Raw genomic sequence first — 18,815 nt, forward strand, 5'->3', positions numbered from 1 at the left:
AGTAATACAATTTCAGCTCACTCTGTGATACAAAACCCCCAAGTATTAAAGGAACATGTTCATAGGCAGCATTTTTACATTGTTTATATAAAAGGGAATTTTAAGATGAGAACAGGAAATCTGAAAAAACACTAGAAGATTAAAAAAGTTACAACATTTATTTCCATAAGTTAAAAATTGGACTATCCATTTATTAACTGGCTAAATTGCATCTTCTGCCACACTCAGATAAAGCCATTTATTGCTACTATAAATTACATACTAATAGCACTACATTTTGTACATGCAGCTGTGAGTGCAACTCCCCATAAGAAGAAAATAATAGCAGGGATGAATGTGGAATTACAGTTAGTAGTTACCATCATTGCAAATTCAGTTTGGTTATATTACACTTGAACACCTCTTGCATAAAGGGACAATAAATATCAAACCCAGCAGCAAGAGTTAAAGAAGGTAAAAAACACATATACTGCTGCTACTACAAAATTAATGTTTAGTTCAAGTAATTTGTAAACTCCTAACCAAGGCAACAGTCCAAAATATTTTTGAACATACAATGGCTTGTATAACTTGATGACAGTACTTTAAATTTTTAAGTTGATATCAAGAGATTTGGAAACTTACCTACAAGACCAAAAAAAAGTGAGACATGCATGGTTAATTGAAGGGATTCCCTAGCATGTTATTTTAAAAACAGGCAGAGGTAGGAAACCATGTAAAATGAGTGTTGCAGGGTTAAAAAAGAAAAAAAAAAAAAGAAGAATCTCATCTAAATAGCTAATCCATGCCTAGGCTGGTGAATTTATGGTGCTGAACTCTTATAAGAGCTGTGCCTCTCAGCACTATGAGTCTGGCTTGCAGGAAGCAATACTGTAACATTACATTTAGCTAATTCAAATATTTAAGCACCTTCACAAAATTGCTAACAACTGAGGTTGGTAGGCAGGCCCCTCTGGAGATATCCAGTTCACCCCTCTTGCTCAAGCAGAGTCACCTATAGATTACCAAGGACCAAGTCCAGTCAGATGTTTAATATTTCCAAGGATATCTCCCCTGCCCATCTTCTACAGTTGCTTAGATGTATACAAGATGTCAAGCCAATTAGCAAGGAAATATGCAGCATATTTTAGGTAGTACCCACCCATCAAAAAATGAGTATGGACTGGGGAAAAAATGTAATCCAGTTGAAGTAAGGCAAATAAATGAATCCAAAACATTTCTCAAAGATAAATTTGAAAAGTCACGATACAAAAAAAAAAAAAAAGACCAAATATAAAAGGAAAGGCAATTTGTTATTAGGCTTAATATAGAAAATGAGTCACTCTTAGACTTTATATACAAAGCAATTGTATTAAGGACAAGGAGATAACATACTCTAAACTGCATATTTCTTACGACCCCTAAAAATAATAGCATGCTCATTTCTGAGTAACTGAAACAAGAAAGGTGGTAGCATTATATAAAGACAGTAGGAAATCAACAAGTATCAACACTGCCTTACAGAAAATAAACCTTTAACTAGATGAAAGTGTAGAAAATGTAGGGAGCATAGACAACTGCAAAAATATTCAAATCACAAAAAATTAAAACCACCCCAAGATGATCTACATGACATAACAGTCTCCAAGAACAAAGGCATGTGACAAAGTTAAGTCAGCACTATGCTACTATAAAAAAAAAAGAAAATTAGAAGGAGAAAGCAGTTACAAAATAGTCTAAAAAAGGAAGGAGAGAAAAGTGCTACTTTACAGAACCATAGAATCATTTATGTTGGAAAAGAGCTTTAAGATCACCTAGTCCAATCATAAACCTAACACTGCCAGGTCCAGCACTAAACCATGTCCCTAAGTGCCACGTCTACCTGTCTTTTAAATACCTCCAGGGATGATGACTCCACCACTTGCCTGGGCAGCCTGTTATAATGCTTGACAACCCTTTCAGTGAAAAAATTTTTTCCTAATATCCAGTCTAAACCTTCCCTGGTGCAACTTGAGACCCTTTCCTCTTCTCCCAGGTAACAACCAATAGGACAAGAGACCAGCACCCACCTCACTACAACTTCCTTTCAGGTGGTTGTAGAGAGCGATAAGGTCTCCCCTCAGCCTCCTTTTCTCCAGACTAAGCAACCCCAGTTCCCCCAGCACCTCCTATTAAGACTTGTGCTCTAGACCCCAAAATTGAACACAGCACTCAAGGTGCGGCCTCACCAGTGCTGAGTACAGGGGAACAATCACTTCCCTGCTCCTGCTGGCCACACTATTTCTGGTACAGGCCAGGATGCCGTTGGCCTTCTTGGCCACCTGGGCACACTGCTGGCTCATATTCAGCTGGCTGTCAACCGGCACCCCCAGGTCTTTTTCCACCAGGCAGCTTTCCAGCCACTCTTCCCCAAGCCTGTAGCGCTGCATGGGGTGGTTGTGACCCAGGTGCAGGACCTGGCACTTCGGAAGACCTGAGGCTATATCAAACATTCTTTTAGCAGAAATCTTCATGCACTCAAGGACATGGGACTACGTCTCTAATCCCACAAGCCATTTTGTATTTCTCTAAGAAATTATTATTCAGATGCTAAAGTAACAGAAGACATTTTGGTAAATACTAACACTCAATATTCATTAAACAAGAAAGGGAAGTGGTCTGACTAGTATAAACAACTAAAAAGAGAATCTTTAAAGTTGTTTTATAGGCTTAAACTAAATCCCACTGTAACTACACTACAGTTGACAAAGACAGAACAACCTGGACCATGACAGGTCAAATATTTCATAGTTTAGTTCCAAACAGAAGGTTAGAATATGTATTCTCTTCCCAATGTGATTTGTAATTTGATTTGAAGACAAAATAACTTTAATTATACAATGTTATGATTATCTAGTTGGTTAGGATGCATTAATTCATTCAGGAATGCCCTTCTTCAGGCAAAATTAAACAGCCTAAGGCAGACTAATGTGCCTTCATGCTAAGTTTCATTCTATAAAGCCATGAGATGTACTTTACACGTGTACTTCTACACTTTACTCTTCCCTTCACATTTCTCTATGTGCCTTCCCCCTCCACCCCCAAGCATCCCAGTTCACAATTAAATGACACATACACAAAGATATGCACATACATAAAGAACTCCCTGTCTGAACATTCTCCAAATTTGATCCTTCGCGGTCTTCATAGTGTTGACGTTCATCTCTGTCTTGGCTATTCAAAGATGGTCTAAAACTGACATAGGCGTGTCGTCTTCTGTATCTTCTACGCGTAATGGTCCGATATCCTCCTGCTGGTCTGGGCCAGGCCAGTTTGCCAGCTTCTTGACCCATTGCTACATGGACGAAACAAAAAGACAGAGCCACTTGTTAGACAACAATACATCTTTATAATTTCCCTCTTCCCCAACACTTTGATATAATTTTTTTAGCACGGAATTTCCCATTTCTCTAAAGTCTTAAGCTTCACTAACAATATGATTATTAAGAACCTGAAGTGCTCTGGGATCATGTGTTATGAAAGCACATAATGGAATTTTCATCTACACTAAATAATATTGACAAACACCGATCTTGCCCCCATCTTAACGTGTTTGTAGTAAATAACAGAGACTTTACAAAAAAATTAAAAATCAAGTCCAGATGTCACATGACTTATTTTTTGAATGTGATACACATCTGCACACAGCTCTGATACAGCCCATATGTCAGCTTGCAAAAAAACACATTTGCAAGCACTATAATGGAAAAGCCTTCAGGTAATGTAGCACAATTCAGCCAGCCCTAGCTAGCTTATCTCTGTGATGGGAAAAGTACAATTAATCAAATCACACCTTCTAAAACAGGAGTCCTGAATCCCAGGGACAAGGCTTTATTCTTTACACTAGGTAGTATGTTCAGGCATAGCCATACAAGGCAATTGCCCACATATGGCTCCCATTATTACAGCAGTATTCCACATCAGTGGATCTTAATGCTTTTACCAAGGAAACTTGAAAGACAGTGGGGCAAACCTGCCAATACTGTAATGAAGAGAGATTTTAATAATACAGCATTAGTATCAGCTATTAATAATCTAACACCAGGGTTCATGTCCAAAGGCTGTTGCTTGTACAAATGCAATTAGGAGTTCAGTATTTCAGATGTTCAGTGGCTTTCTCCATGTCCCTCTAAGTCACTTTTAATCTTTACTAGATATGGAATTAACAGTAGCTTTTCTGTTCTTGAAACTCACCAAACTGAAAAGGACACATTAAAGTCCAGGAAGATAAAGTTTGCAACCATTAACACAGAGTTTTCTGAAACCCAGAACAATAAGAAAGCTTTCTTCTTTCCTGGCTGTGAAACCAATCTCTTCACTGTCCTTCAAAAGAAAATGTCTATATGCAAAGACACCATTTATTAGCAGTTATTTTATGCAGCTTCAAGTAGAATAGCCACTAGTAAGGCTGGTAGTTACAGTATTTGGACTGCCTAAAAGATACAACTGCACACATGTACCGACCGTCAGAGTCCAAGCAGTTTTTTTTTTCTTTGTTTTTGAAACTAGCATCACTGCTGAAGCTGTCATTTTGCTAGGACTGGCATACAGGAAACTAACTCTGTTGCTGCCTACCTAACATAAATCATGAAAAATAAAATGCAAGGAAAAGAAAAAAATAATTTTCTTGCGGCTGCACTCTCAGAAATCACATGATCCCTCAAGAGCTTTATAATGGAGACACAAATAGAAGAAAGCTACCTATTGTAAGCTACAACTTTGAGTAGAAGCTAGCCTTAAGAGGTCCAGACGCATAACTTCCTACAAGAATTTGGTCTACAATTGCCGGCATGGCAATTCTGAAAACACTTCCTAGCATTCTGCACTTCAGTCAAATTTCTGTGGAAAAAAATCCAAATACTTTCTGCCTGATTTTCCCCACAGAAAAGAAAAAAAAAAAAAAAAAAAGACAGAAACATGAGTAATATAATGATGGTGGAAGATTCAGGGCCTCAGAAGAAATGCAAGTTCCAGGAAAAGAAAAATAATCACCTTCTTTTTCATCCCGACATAGAAAAAAATTAGGTTGGAGTAAACAAAATAAAATTACACTCCCAATAAAACCCCTGCTGCAAGAGTCTAAAATATTACTGTTTCATTCCCAGGTGAATTGACAGCAACAGTGACAATACTTGCAGTGCTTAAAATTAAAAGTCAAATATTTACAGTTTGATTGCTTAAAATTGCAACATTTAAGTAAATTATAATGTGCTGTCCACTTCACTTTTTGTTATCTTTAGCCAGTTCTAAGAAACATTTTGTTACAAAAATGTCATGCTATAACTCACCACATTATATCTATGGCTCTAAAGCTCCCTTAAAACATCTAATCCTAGTCATGTCTTCTTTCCACACATGAAATCTCTAGCCCAGTTTCACGAACACTGCAAGTCCGAACATGTCCATCACTAGCTGCAATATGGCAATACAGACTGGGGACACAACTCAGTTAAACCTTTGCAGAAAAAAATAGCAGCTATTGGAGGCTTTTTGTCTCACTTATCTGTGAAGCTCTATGTAGTTTGGTTACATAGAATCTTCCTTGAAAGTATTTTCAGGTATTTTCCAAACCTGCCCATCCCACATTAAACAACAGAAGCTCAAATGGTCAGTTTGTTGTTAACTATACTACTCCTGCATTCCTTAGAAAGGTGAAAACTCTCTATCATCTCTGCTAAAAAAGTCTCTGCAACTAATGTAAGAAAAAGGGGACTGATAATTAATTTTCTTAATTAGTCAGCCAGTTAATATCCTTACTAAGTCAACCAGCAAGTCATTTTTATTCAAGCGAGCTCTGACAATTCTTAAACTTCCACTGATTATAACATGGCTGGTTAGCAGACTGCCAGAGGGAGCTGACAATAAGCAGCCACATCCTAACTTGCAGAGCAGAATCCAACAGTTAGATTAGTAAAACAGCACAGCGACAGAGAAATCTGCTCTCAAACATGGTAATATAAGTGGTTGAGACAAAAAAGGTAAAAATAAAACATAACTGCCTAATTCCTAATTTTAGTTTGTTCTCTAAAACACCCATATTGTTCAAAACCAGATGTCCACTCAAGAAAGTCAAACTCTCCAAATGAAAGTGTTTTATGTTTTAAACTTGGTGTTCTCAGCATGCAAAATCTTTAAAGCTGTGTGCCATTCACTACATTTTTTGTTCCAAATAATTCTCACAGAGTACCTCATGCTGTATTCAACTGTTATTAAAAGATTCATCATGCAGTTATTATTCTGCCCTGGGAAAAATTTACTGGATCAATATAGGGAAAGCTTTCACCATTTACTGAAAGTTTGGATGTCACATTTGGTTTACAGGGGAGGTTAACTTCTACCTAGATACAAAATTTCTCAAAATAAGAGAAGGACCCATGCATTTATTTGCCTACATGCCTAAAATGGGCAGCAGTTAGGCATCTGAATCCAGGGACCAATTTACAAGAAACCTGTCAGGCAATCAAGTTCCTGAAACACATAATACCCTCTCTCAGGTCCTTCTTTCAGGCTAACCCAACCTTAAAAGTGGGTATTGCTCTATCTTCTTGCAGAAGCTCAGTTTAGTAGGCTTGTTAAAAACATGCCCAATACCTGCTGACAAGACACAGTTCTGCAAACCAGTCTTAGAGATGCAACACACCAGTGACTAAATAACCCAGGTAGGGGAAACAGGCTAGTAATTCACTTCTCAGGCTAAAGATGTTTATACACACACCCTCAACCTTTCAAAAGGGTATGACAGTCACCTGAGTTCCTCAAAGGATCATTAGCAGCTGTCATAAAGCAGAAAAGCATTTTAGATTACCACAGCTGGGTTTAAAAAAACAAAACAAAAAACCAAACCAACAGGAGAGAGTGCCTCCGAAAACGCACAGTGCACGAACAGTGCCTTTCCCAGGCACTGCCTTAGTCACCGACGCAGAGCTGCATGATTCCTCTTCACTTCTCCAAGCGCCGCACTAAGGACTCCACTCCCGAGAGCCAGGAAACTACAGGCTGTAACGCAGAAAGCCTCGGAATCTAGACCCAATCCATCTGACTTGCATAACCAACTTGCCTTCTCCGCCTCACTCCCCCCCCCCCCCCCAACCCACTGTTTTTCCAGGAGTAACACAATATTCAAGAGGCATGCATACGTGTGTTCACAACCTAGCAGAGTAAGTTGAGCATTCACAAAAGCCTCATCCCCTTGACCACAATCCTACACATAAATCTCAAACCATTTGAATTTACAGAGCCAGACTTAGGACCCCTGACGTTCCCCAGCCACTTCCATGCCGAGTCCTCGCACAGGATCCCAGCGTTCGCCCACGGAAACCCAGACACCTCCCTTTACTGCCCTCTCCATTTATCCTCTCCCTCACATCCTGCACGCCAGGAACAAGAGAAGCAGCTTTCTGGGCTCGGGGAGCGCACGGCCTCGATCTACATACACCACCACTGGAACAAATCGCCCCCACCCGCGCAGGGGCGAGGCAGCCGTGGCGGCACACGCCAGCTCCCGAGCGGGGCGACGCTGGCTGCCACCGCGGCGGGCGGGCGGGCGGGCCGGCCGCGTTCGTGACTCCCAGAACTGCTCTCATCTGCCCGGACGGCACCCGTTCGTCGGAGCAGAGACTAGTCCGTGGAAGCAACAGTTAAAAAAACAACGAAAACAAACAAACGAAGACCCCAACACACACCCCATATATCAATGAAAGAAAGCACAGTTTATCTAAAGCGGTTCTGGACAACGGAACAAAATCTTGCCTCTCCTCCAAGAGCTGAAATACTAAAAGCCTTCCCTTACATACCTAGCAATTTTTGTAGTTCAAGGAGAAAGCAACTGAGTATCGTAACTTCCACTGAAAAAAAACGTATCCCATAAACCTACAAACCTCATAGGGGCATTTTCAGTTAAGCATTCCATCAAATTTACCTGGATCTTGTTTTCACCCTATTATGTGCAGTTTTATTTCCTTGGTATCATTGATTCACACATACAGTCACCTCCTAGGCCTATTACATACCTCACGGGGAAAAACAGAATTAGGAGTGTGTAGCATAGGGAGAGGGAGGGGTGGGGAGGAAGCAGTCTCAAGAGATTTTTACCCCAAAATAAAATGAGGGGAAGGGGTAGGGGGGTGTGTGTCTGTGCGTGTGTGTGTGTGTGAATTTTCTGCTGCAGAAGGTATTTAACTAGTTTGCTTTTTTTTTTTTAAAGACATGTAAAGTATTTTTTTTCCAGTCTTTCAACATTACATAACTTTTTCTGCTCTTCCTCAGATTTTTCCCAGCATTCTTAAACTTGTATGCATATTCTGGTCTCAATCTCACCAACACTTGACATAGAAGGAAAAACAAATCTCCTTCATCCTACTCAGCTGCTCTTTTTTCTTTTACATCTGTGAATTACAGAAACCATTTTCTTCCACAAGGCAAGAACAGGATCTCTCATTCAAGGTTTGAAAAGGAAATGCATGTAATACTGACACAATTACCATTTTCTAGGTTACCATCTTAAAAAAAAAAAAAACCAAACAAATCTGCATTTACTCCCAGAAGTATATGAATGCATTTGGCTGTCAAACAGGTGCAACTTAAAAAATTTCACATTCTTGAGACCCGGTCCCTTACCTGACTAACTCTCAATCATAATGGAAGCATATCCCTGATCAACTCAGATAAAAGTTGCAGGTAAAAATATTCACATTAAGTTTTAAACTGTATTATCCAGTACTCTTTATCTGTAACCAATATTCTACATCTCTTTCTTCCCTGCAGGTATTGAAAGCTTCCAAGAGCAGATAAATTAAAAAGAAATTTGAATTAGAATGGAGAATTTTCAGTTTTCTAAGCACCACTGCTCAGGACAGTGGAGAGATTACTCCAGTTAACAAAAGAAAGGCATGGAATAATCCGAAAAAGGGAGAGGAATACTTCAATAATTTAAAACAATATATTCCGGTCACAATTTCCCTCTCTTGCCACTATGGGCAGATTAACACTGAAATTCTTTAAAAGTTCTACTATGCTCACAAGCTTCAAACTACATACATGAGAAAAATACCACTCAAAACAATGAATATGCAGTTAGAATTTACTTCCACTGTCTGGAATTTACCTAAACCTCAGAAAGCTGTATGTCATGGTCTAACCCCGGTAGGCAGCTAAGCCCCACACAGCTGCTCACTTACCTCCCCACCCAGTGGGACAGGGGAGAGAGTCAAATGGGTAGAAGTAAGAAAACTCATGGGCTGAGATAAAGACAGTTTAATAATTTTTTAAAAGGGAAAAAAGAAAAGAATAAAGTGGAAAAGAAACAAAAGCAAGGAAAAAGAGTGATGAAAAAAACCCCTAATAACTTACCAGCAACCCACTGATGCCCGGACAGTTCCAAAGTAACAGCAGCCTGGCCAACCTTCTTTCCCTCAGCAGTATTACTGCCGAGTGTGATGCTGTATGGTCTGGAATATCCTTTTGGTCAGTTGGGCTCAGTTGTCCCGACTGTGTCCCCTCCCAACTTCTTGTGCACCCCCAGCCTACTCATTGGCAGGGCAGTGAGACGCAGAGAAGGCCCTGATGCTGCGTAAGCACTGCTCAGCAAGAACTAAAACATCCCTGTTATCAACCCTGTTTTCAGTAAAAAATCCAAAACATAGCCCATACAAGCTCCTAAGAAGAAATTTAACTCTATCCCAGCCCAAACCAGTGCACCATATAAGCAGAAATTAAACGTTTTTCTAATGGATTTATTCATCCAAAGGTTCCTTCTTCAAAGCCTTTGGTTTAGTGGTGACTTTAGGCTGCTCACTAGGATATTTGAGAACACAGTAGTGATTATTTCCATAAGCAGTATCAGCTCAGCTACATGTACACTGAAAAACAGAATATGCTTCAGGGATTTATTTTTCAGGCTTTATCATCTTTTCATTAACCTTCCAGGTCATTTTGCATTCTCCTTTGAGCTATAGATTCCACTAAGTCAATGTTTTTACTTCCTATAGTTCCTTCTCTTTGCCTGAGGCTGAAAGTAGCCTGTGGTCCAAGTTCAATAAGTTGGCAGACTGGCCTACCACTGAATTCACTTTAAATGAAAATATAATTTTTTTTATTTTTTTTTTTACCTCTCAGATTACAGAAACTGATTATTTTGTTAATTACTGAAACAGCAGCTGGTTGTACCTTCAAACGGATTGACCAGTTTAGGTCTCTGGAATCTCAATAGTGCAAAGCATCCTTTCAGCAAACACAAATCAGATATTTTTTCCACTGTGGGCCTAACTTTGAAAATACAGCATAGGCAATTAAAGATACCTGAAAACCTTTGTGAGTAAAGGAAATGCTTATTGTCACCTTGCCCACTTTAATGACAAAAATAATTCTGCATTTAACACTATTTAGAGAGCTAATGAAAATATTGATCACAGCAAATTTGTATTTTGTGAACTTCAGAAACACTCCTGGGCTCTTTGCACCGACTTAAGTCAAGTCACTCCAAACTAAACTCATAACTTAAAAGCATGCACGCACACTTGGTGTCAACATGTTTATACTACTAGCCTGACCCCATCAATTTTGATATAACCAGAATCAGTGCTAGCAAGAGTAGAACAGCGATACAAGACAGTCTTATGACACTAAGCATATACAGTACCACAATTGGGTACTGACACTTTTAAGACCGTTCACTCATTCCCTGCTCTCTACTGACCTCACCCGCACACAGCCTCCCCAGGTGCCTTGCAGCCCTATCGCCGCAGTGAGGCTGTTCGCATGGGCTCTCAGCTCCAGCGGCAGGAAGAGGTCAGAAGCAGACCGAGCTCCGGTCAGCAGCAGGGCTGGAAACCACAGCGGCAGTCAGTGCACAGCCAGTCACCTGTTAACAGGCGAGAAGAGGAAAAGGTGTGCATTCCCAGGGCTGAAAAGGAGGGGAGGGATTTAGTTCCAGAGCACCCTTCCACTGCAATTCTGATCATGGGCCAAATTCCCAGTCTCCAAGGAATATGAAATCAGATCGAAGAATAGTAAGAGATGGTTCTTTTGCAAGACAGGAGAAAGATGAGACCACCAGACAGACCCCCACCTCCCAGGTATTTAGTAGCATTTTAATGTAGGAAGTATATTATTTGTGCTTAAAATATAAAGGGTTAGTAACCAACAATTTACAGGACAGAAACTCTAAAATGCTGCTTCAGGAAAAAAAAAAAAGCTTTCTCTTTCAACAGAAGACATCTGAAGACAAATTTGAAGCAGGCTTTATGTCTTTTTCTTCCTCTCCTTACTGATGAATATAATTTGTCTTAGCCCAATGCCATATGAATGCTTCAGTATCACACTACGTTAACATACAGACACCCCTTGGAATTGCCTGAAAAGGTAATAAACAAATATATATATACATATATAGACAAAACACTACTAGCATCCACCTCCACACACACATATTTTACAACAAAAGACGCCCAAAAGCAAGATAATTGCAAAATATTCTGATACTGCTCTGAGTCTCTTCCCAAATACCAAGAGAGAGGGGATGAACACCAGCAAGCTGATAGTAGCTTCCTTCCACTTCAATACTAAACAGTTTCCATTTTGCATTTCCCCAAAAGTTTGCAGTTTTGTAAGCATTTTGTGCCATAAATACAAAACTGAGGTTCTGAAATATTACAATCCATTAAGGCATACAAATATAAATAGTTCCGTTTCTGCATTTATCAAAGCATTAGTCAACCTGCAGGCTAGAAGAAGTAAGTCCATTAGTATTTTGGGCATTGTCTGCATGCTCCTAATCTCAGTTAATGACCTCCTATAGTCAGCATATACAATTCACAACTCTATCCAAATTATGAAAAATTTTGCTAGACTTTAAAGGGAACAGGTGCTGGCACTATACAAACAACAGTGAATTGAAGTGTATGCAGGAGAGTCTAAATGGTTACTCTGAATGAAATATGTTAGATATATTCACAGGGCAACTAGTAAAGTCATGAAGAAAAATAGAGGCACAAAACTGCTTCAAGTCCAGAACTCCTTTTATAAGTGGAACCCAGTCACCACCTCCCAGGTAGAGGTGTCTGAATGGGTGAGTTGCTACAAACCACCATCTTGATAGAGTTCCTTTCTATCCTTAGATATCCTCCTAGAGTTCAAGATCCCGCACAGTTCCTATTCCTTCATCCAGGCTCTTCCAACCAACATGGGTGCACAGAATCTCTCTACACAGATAAGATGTCTGCCATCTGCTCACTTCAGCCAAGGAGCCAGGGTTAGGCTGGCTTGCTCTGATGCAGCTTCAGCTGTGGTAACAACAGTTGGCTGTCCAGCTGTAAATTGGACAGTGTAAACTTAGTCAGCTTTACCAAATCCCCTTCTTTGATGGTCTAATTCTGTCTTCATTTTTTTTAAAGCTCAGCAGAAAGTTGCATTAGCACAGCAGAGGTGGTAGAACCAAGCCAGATACCGGAGCTTGAGGCAGAAATTGCTATGCAAACTCTGCTGCCAAAGCCCCTGCATCCCTCAGCTATGGACCCACCCTTCACTGGGCACCAGTCTGTGACCATTCCAGTGCTGATTTTTCACTGTCCTCTGATGATCTAGCTGCTCCAACATTATACTAATCTTCTGCATTAGTTCCAGTTTATTTACACTGACTTGCTCCATATTTAGCCCAGCTCTCTACTTTCTCATACAAAACTGTAAGTAGTTTGAATGCATCCCTTTCTTCTTCCTTGACTTTGACCCAACCCTGACTTTGGTAGGGCATGCAAATCTGTCCTACCAACTGCCAGCTCTGGCTTACCACAATTAATTGCTTTTCCAGTTTTCATCCTGACAAATAGCTTCAGCAGAAATTCCACATTAAATCTCAACATCACAAGTTTTCATATTCTAAATATGTGTACTAAACTAAGGGCATGGAAGTAGTAATTTTTACCTACTGCTTTTCACAAGATATGCAGAAATTCAGTCCTTATTTTTAATAAAAGATATACTGGTAGTTTGTCTCCTCCTCTCCCCGCCACTCAAAGCACTCATCCACTAAAAAAACCAAGCCCTCCTCACCCCCCTATCCCTCCTCTCTTTTTCCTTTGCCTATGACTTTCGCATTTTGCATTTCTGCTTCAGTTCCAATTACAAACTTTCTAGAGGAGGAGGCATCTCTCTAGAGCTGAAAGACAGCAAATAGAAGCCAGTACTAAACAAAATGCCAAAACTTTTCTATAGTTCAAGCAGACAAGGTTCACTTTCACTTTTATCAGTGCAGATGACCTCAACATACTTCAAGTTAGAACAGTCACTTCCTTTCTGCCTGATGAACACAGCAAATAAGAGGTGACAAGAAAATCCCAAGGTGGAAGTTTAGGTACTTGAAACTCTTGACATGATGGAGAGATACAATTCAGCAAATTATCAGGCCCAAAGACGTGTTTTTGCATTGCTCTCTTTCATCTTACATAACTGTCTTCATTAAAGCAAAGTTAACCCCAAACATGTAATAACTCCTTATCCACTGGCAAAAGTAGTGAAAGTAATTTTTTGGAAGTAATTTTTTTCCTCAAGAACCAGAAAAACTCACTGCTTTAAACTCTTCCTTTCATAAACAGAATTCTGTATCTTGGATACAAGGGTAACAAAAGCCTCTGATCAACCAACAGACAGGAGAGCTCACCTGAAGTCAGTTGGACATTCAAGATTTTTACATTTTAGAAACAGAATGTGAAGTGATTCTAATACACCTGTGAAGAAAGTGAGATCATTCTCAAAAAGAGAAGCACAGGATATTATTGTCAGCTAGGAACAAACAACTGAGCAAATTACCAGAGGGGGAATAATTGGCAATGTGTAGCTAAGCAAAAGGGCAGCAGAGGATTATAGAGGACCGCAAGTTACACACAAGTCAATACTTCCCTCTGTTTTGGCAACAGCAACATACAGAGCTACATTAGAGTGAAGGCTACAAGACAGGAAAAGTAACCCTTCCACCCTGATCAATGCTGTTAAAATCAGATCTAGCACTCTGCATGTAGTTTTAAGTAACATACTTCAAAACAGATCACTCTTAAACGGCAGCAAGGAAGACTTCCCTGACACTTGGAAACAACACATGGAAACAACATAGGGGAAATGATTCTATGAGTAGGAATATCGTATCACTTGAACAGATTGCCTGGGGAGGCTGAAGAACATCAGTCAGCAACGCAGCTCAGAGAAGGGGATTCAAACAAACACTTAGTGAAGAATCACTGTGGGGAATGTTGGGAGAGAGGAAAAGCCTGACAGTGTAACTGTTTGAGGTCCCTACCAGCCCCACGATTATGTCCCTAAACTAGCCCTCCAGAATTTCAGATATTTATTCTGCTCCCAGGCCTGGAATCACAATCGTGTGTGACTATGTTAGGGTGGAGGGGAAAAATCTGTGTGCTTTTTTTCCCAAACTGCTGGTGTGTAGCATAAGATACAACCTACAACGTGACTCCCAATCACTATTTGCTTGCTTTCACATAACTTAAAGATAAATCACAATTTCTCTGCTGATCAACTTCTCTATTACTTTACACTTTATTTTTTTTTTTAAACTTCTAAAAGGTTAAGCAATTGATATGCTGTATGAAATTACACCAATTTTACTGGGTGTAGTACAAATACTTGATTTTTTTTTTTTTTTGTCATCTGCTTTTAAGAGCAACCACTTTTCACTTAAAGCACCTTATAACAGTCTTGGAAACATATTACAGATCCGTTACCTAGGAGGCAAGTTTTAGGCTTCAAAAATATTGTTGCAGATTCCTGACTCTGAGAACTGATTAAAATCTTACGCCACAATTTTTTTTAAGCTGTCACCAAGCTACAAATAATTTGTTTACCAAACATGTGATGAAGACACACCTATTTAAGATATAAAGTCAACCAGAGAGCCACTAAAGCAGAAGGTGAGTTTTGCTATTGTTTTAAAATAATTCAGGTTATGTAAACGTCTGTCTTGATTGTTTCAGAAATTTCACCTCTGACACCAAGCTGACAGGGTAGGACATTTTGGTGTTACTGATTATCACTAATCTCAGCAATCATCCACAATCAACCCTCAGGATCAGAATTATTTCTCTGTATTCTACTTTTCTGTAGTATCAACTAGTTGCATCACTTCATACTCGAATCATTCATCACCTTGTATTTTCTTTTCCCTCCTTAGCGCCTAGCACAGAGATATTGCTGATGCTCCAGCGATGCATAGAATCCACAGGGGATTTTAGCATCTGAACAACCACAAACTCTTCAGGTCATGTTTTAATAACTGTAAGCACACACAAAAGGACATATACATATGTGCCAGCTGGAATTCTCTCTGCTTTAACAGTCACATATTCAGCTGACTGAAATGCTGTATAAGGGTCTAGTATAAAAAAACCACCACACTTGAAATTAGTCAAATTTGAAAAGCTGTTTTAAAACTATTCAGAATTAACACTATTGGCAGCAAAATGTCTAAGTACTTTCTCCCACTGACACATGAGCATTTAGCAATTTACATGGCCATCCATTCCATCATCCTTGCAGACTATTCCACTCATTACTAAAAGCTCTTTAATAATTACCTCAATTTCCCATATAATTAAGTCATAGCCCTGCTCCACAAATACCACAAAAACAGCCAGCCAGGTGCAGCCTGTAAGACAACCAAGGTCCTCGCAAGACCTACTATATTTTACACTTCGACAACTTAGATAGGTGCCCCTATATTAAATGCATACGGCACTACTCCAAACACTTCAGGATATTCATGTGATAAACAGCATGAAGTGTGTTTCGTTCAAGTTCAGGCTAGCAAAACCACAGAAGCTGAAGTTCCAAACACTGATGGAAAGTGCCATCCAAAGCTCAGGTTAGTGTGTCTTTTAAGGACATTCAAAATGATCACTTCTCCATGGATGCTCTGAACAGAACACTGAGGTTAGCTAGCACTCCCCTCCTCCAGTGGTTTGGGTTTACCTCTATTTATGCCACATTCGAAGTTGTTTCTGTAACTTGAACATTGTTTCAAGGCATTAGCTGCAGTTTTTAAATACATTTGCCAACTGAAATGAATGCAAAGTAGACCTTTGGGACCTGTCCAAACACACTACTAAGCATATAGATAAAACACTGCTGAAGCATCATTATAATTCTGCAGTGGACTCTATCAGACTTACATCCCTATCCATAAAAATGCAGGGGGATCATTAATGTATCAGTGAATAAATGAATTAAAACAAATTTGCTCCACATACTTTGTTTGTTCAAAATATTATTCAGAAATACTAGGATAAACCTTCATTGAACTGTAAATTTTATGCTCGCAACTTCAATTACATCCACAACTCCAATTACCTCAGATGCCAAACAAACACACTTACACCACAAACTGCAAGTCAGGGACTGTCTGCCTTACAAATGTATTGTTCTTAGTACAATGGCATTCTGGCCTCTACTGCTATAGAGCACAGTAATACTTTTTGTTTTACTCAAGCCTTCCTAAGAGACCAAGAATCATAACAGAACTCAACAAGTACTATGGACCACAAGGGAGATTACTATGTAAAAATGCCAGCTTAACATTTTGCTAAATATACCCATAACAGCATTTGCTGAATTAATCCAATACATCATATCTGTATATTTCATTTGCTAAACTGCTTTTGCACAAGTAAACATCTTCATGGGAGCAGCTAGCTTAACAAGGTGATAATTCATAAATATGTCTTATTTTGATGAGGCTTTGATCTGTCAAGAACTTTTGCACTCTACCTACACTGCACTGCAATTCACTAAGTTGGCAAAGGAAATAAAAACATAGGCATATCTCACAGAAGTTTCCCAATCCTGTGTTTTAATGCAACTTCAAAATAATGATTTTTCTGAACAACTTTTTCCAGATATTTTCCTTTAATGGGTGAAAAAGAGCAAGAAATCAATTCTGTGCAAGTCTGACTCAGCTGCAAATAAATTTATTACATATATTTGCTTACACAAATTTAAATATGCATACTTCTCCTAAATGAAATTTACATCTATAAAGTATGTATTCTTCATGATTTGTGCATTAACAGAGAACGGTAAAAGTCTGACAGCACTCTTTATTGCTACAGGACATAATTTATTTTTTCTAGATACAACATTAACAGAACTTTAATAAAAAAATCATTCCTCTAAATTGCGTAAGTGTGTACACAGAGAAGTGCAAGTCAAGAACCACACTGAAAGAATGAAGTGTCTGAATATGTCAGAGTATAGAGAAAGGACCCAAATGCAGGCTCTAAGCTTTCAAACACATCTTATAAGGCACTCAGCATCACAGTTATAATACCAACTTTTCATGCCTTTTTGTATCTTTGTGCACCATGCAGATTCATATACTATGTAACCGACATATATTCTTCATAACGTGTTAATTCACTAGCAGTATGCAGTCAAGAGTATCTGCAGTGCACAGTGTTCTGTGAGAACTCAGTTCCACCGCTGCCAGCATAGCTGAAGACAAGCAGTTCATGTGAACCTACTGAAGGTGCAACATCAAAACACACAGAGAAAACACCCTCAAGGAGGCTCTCATCCAGGTGCAAAACCCATCCTGTGCAGTGTAACTACAGGTTAATGCATTTTTGCTCGTGTGGAAGAAAACGCACGCTTTTAACTGATGCGCCTTAGCATATCTCCTCTGGTTGCCGTGCCCAAGGCACATCCCTTCTGTCCCTGAATTTGGCGGTGGTTCTGCTCACAGCCGGCTCAGACCACCTTCTCCTCCAGCAAACAGGTGGTGCGAGTGCTTCGTAAGTTGCGTTCAAGCAACGTCAAGTGAGTTGCCTTAGAAGTGAGCCCGCTCACGCCCATTTTTACTTTGAGGCAGGGCAGCGAGAACCCGCCCAGCTGGCAGGGCTGCCCTGGCAGGCACGCTGCGCAGGACGGGGAGCCCACGCCCGCCACCGCCGACAGCTCTCCGGCCACAGCACCACGCAGCAGGGTCCCCCTCCCGCCCCGGGATACCGAGTCACCGTCACACAGTTGTGGGGGATAAAACAACCAGCCCCTCCTCCCCCCCCCCAAAACTTGGAGCTGAAGGCCCGCCCCCTGCCTGCTCTGTAGCTGCCTGCCCCGCCGGCTTCACCGCGCCCACCAACGGCCTCGACCGCTCAGGCACAGGGACACGCCGGGCCACAACGGCCCGCTGCGCGGGACGGCGGCGGGGCACTCTCGGCCTCTCCCTCGGCCACAGCACCGCCGGGGCCGCCCCCGCAAGCCTGTCCCCGAGGGGAGGCCGCCACTCTGCGGCCCGAGCGACCGCCCCGGGGGCGGAAGACAGCCGCGGCGAGGCCCTGCCTGGCTCCACTACCGCCCTCCTTCCCCAGGCGGAGGCCGCACGCGGAGCCCCGGGCCTGAGCGGAGGCTGGCCCAGGCTCGACCTGCAGCCGCCGGGACAGGCCGGGCCGGGCCGGCCCCCGCGGGGGCCCGCACGCACCCCTCCCGAGCCCGACTCGCCCGCCTACCCGTAGCCGCCGCCTGCCTGCCCGCGTCCGCCACTGCAGCCAATCCTGTAGCTTTACAGCTACGAGCGCTGGCCAATGCTGGGCCAAGATGAAGAAGTAGTGACCAATCCCGGCTGGGGGGGCGGGAACCGAGGGAGGGGGCTCGCCGCTGCCGCCCACGGAGGGGCGGGGAGGGGGCGGTGCCTCGGGCGGGGGCGGGCGGCGTGGTCCCGCCCAGGCCCGGCCCGGCCCGGCCCGGCGGGCGCTGCCGCCGCTTCCACAGCCCTCGGCCTGAGGGACCTGACCTCGGTCCTGAGG

At 41.3% G+C, this 18,815-nt stretch overlaps 1 protein-coding gene across 1 annotated transcript in view; it reads right to left on the reverse strand.

Moving 5' to 3' along the window:
- Positions 1-18,609, reverse strand: part of PJA2 (praja ring finger ubiquitin ligase 2) — a 33,154-nt gene extending 14,545 nt beyond the window's left edge. Inside the window, exons 1-2 of the mRNA XM_069775950.1 lie at positions 18,519-18,609; positions 3,113-3,313 (exon numbers count right to left, since the gene is read on the reverse strand). Of these exons, the coding sequence (XP_069632051.1) occupies positions 3,113-3,311 (199 nt within the window). The 5' untranslated portion in view covers positions 3,312-3,313; positions 18,519-18,609. The remainder of the gene's footprint in view (positions 1-3,112; positions 3,314-18,518) is intronic.
- Positions 18,610-18,815: the final 206 nt, after the last annotated feature.

Source organism: Haliaeetus albicilla, chromosome Z, assembly GCF_947461875.1.
Source record: "Haliaeetus albicilla chromosome Z, bHalAlb1.1, whole genome shotgun sequence".
In the NCBI taxonomy this organism is placed as follows: domain Eukaryota; kingdom Metazoa; phylum Chordata; class Aves; order Accipitriformes; family Accipitridae; genus Haliaeetus; species Haliaeetus albicilla.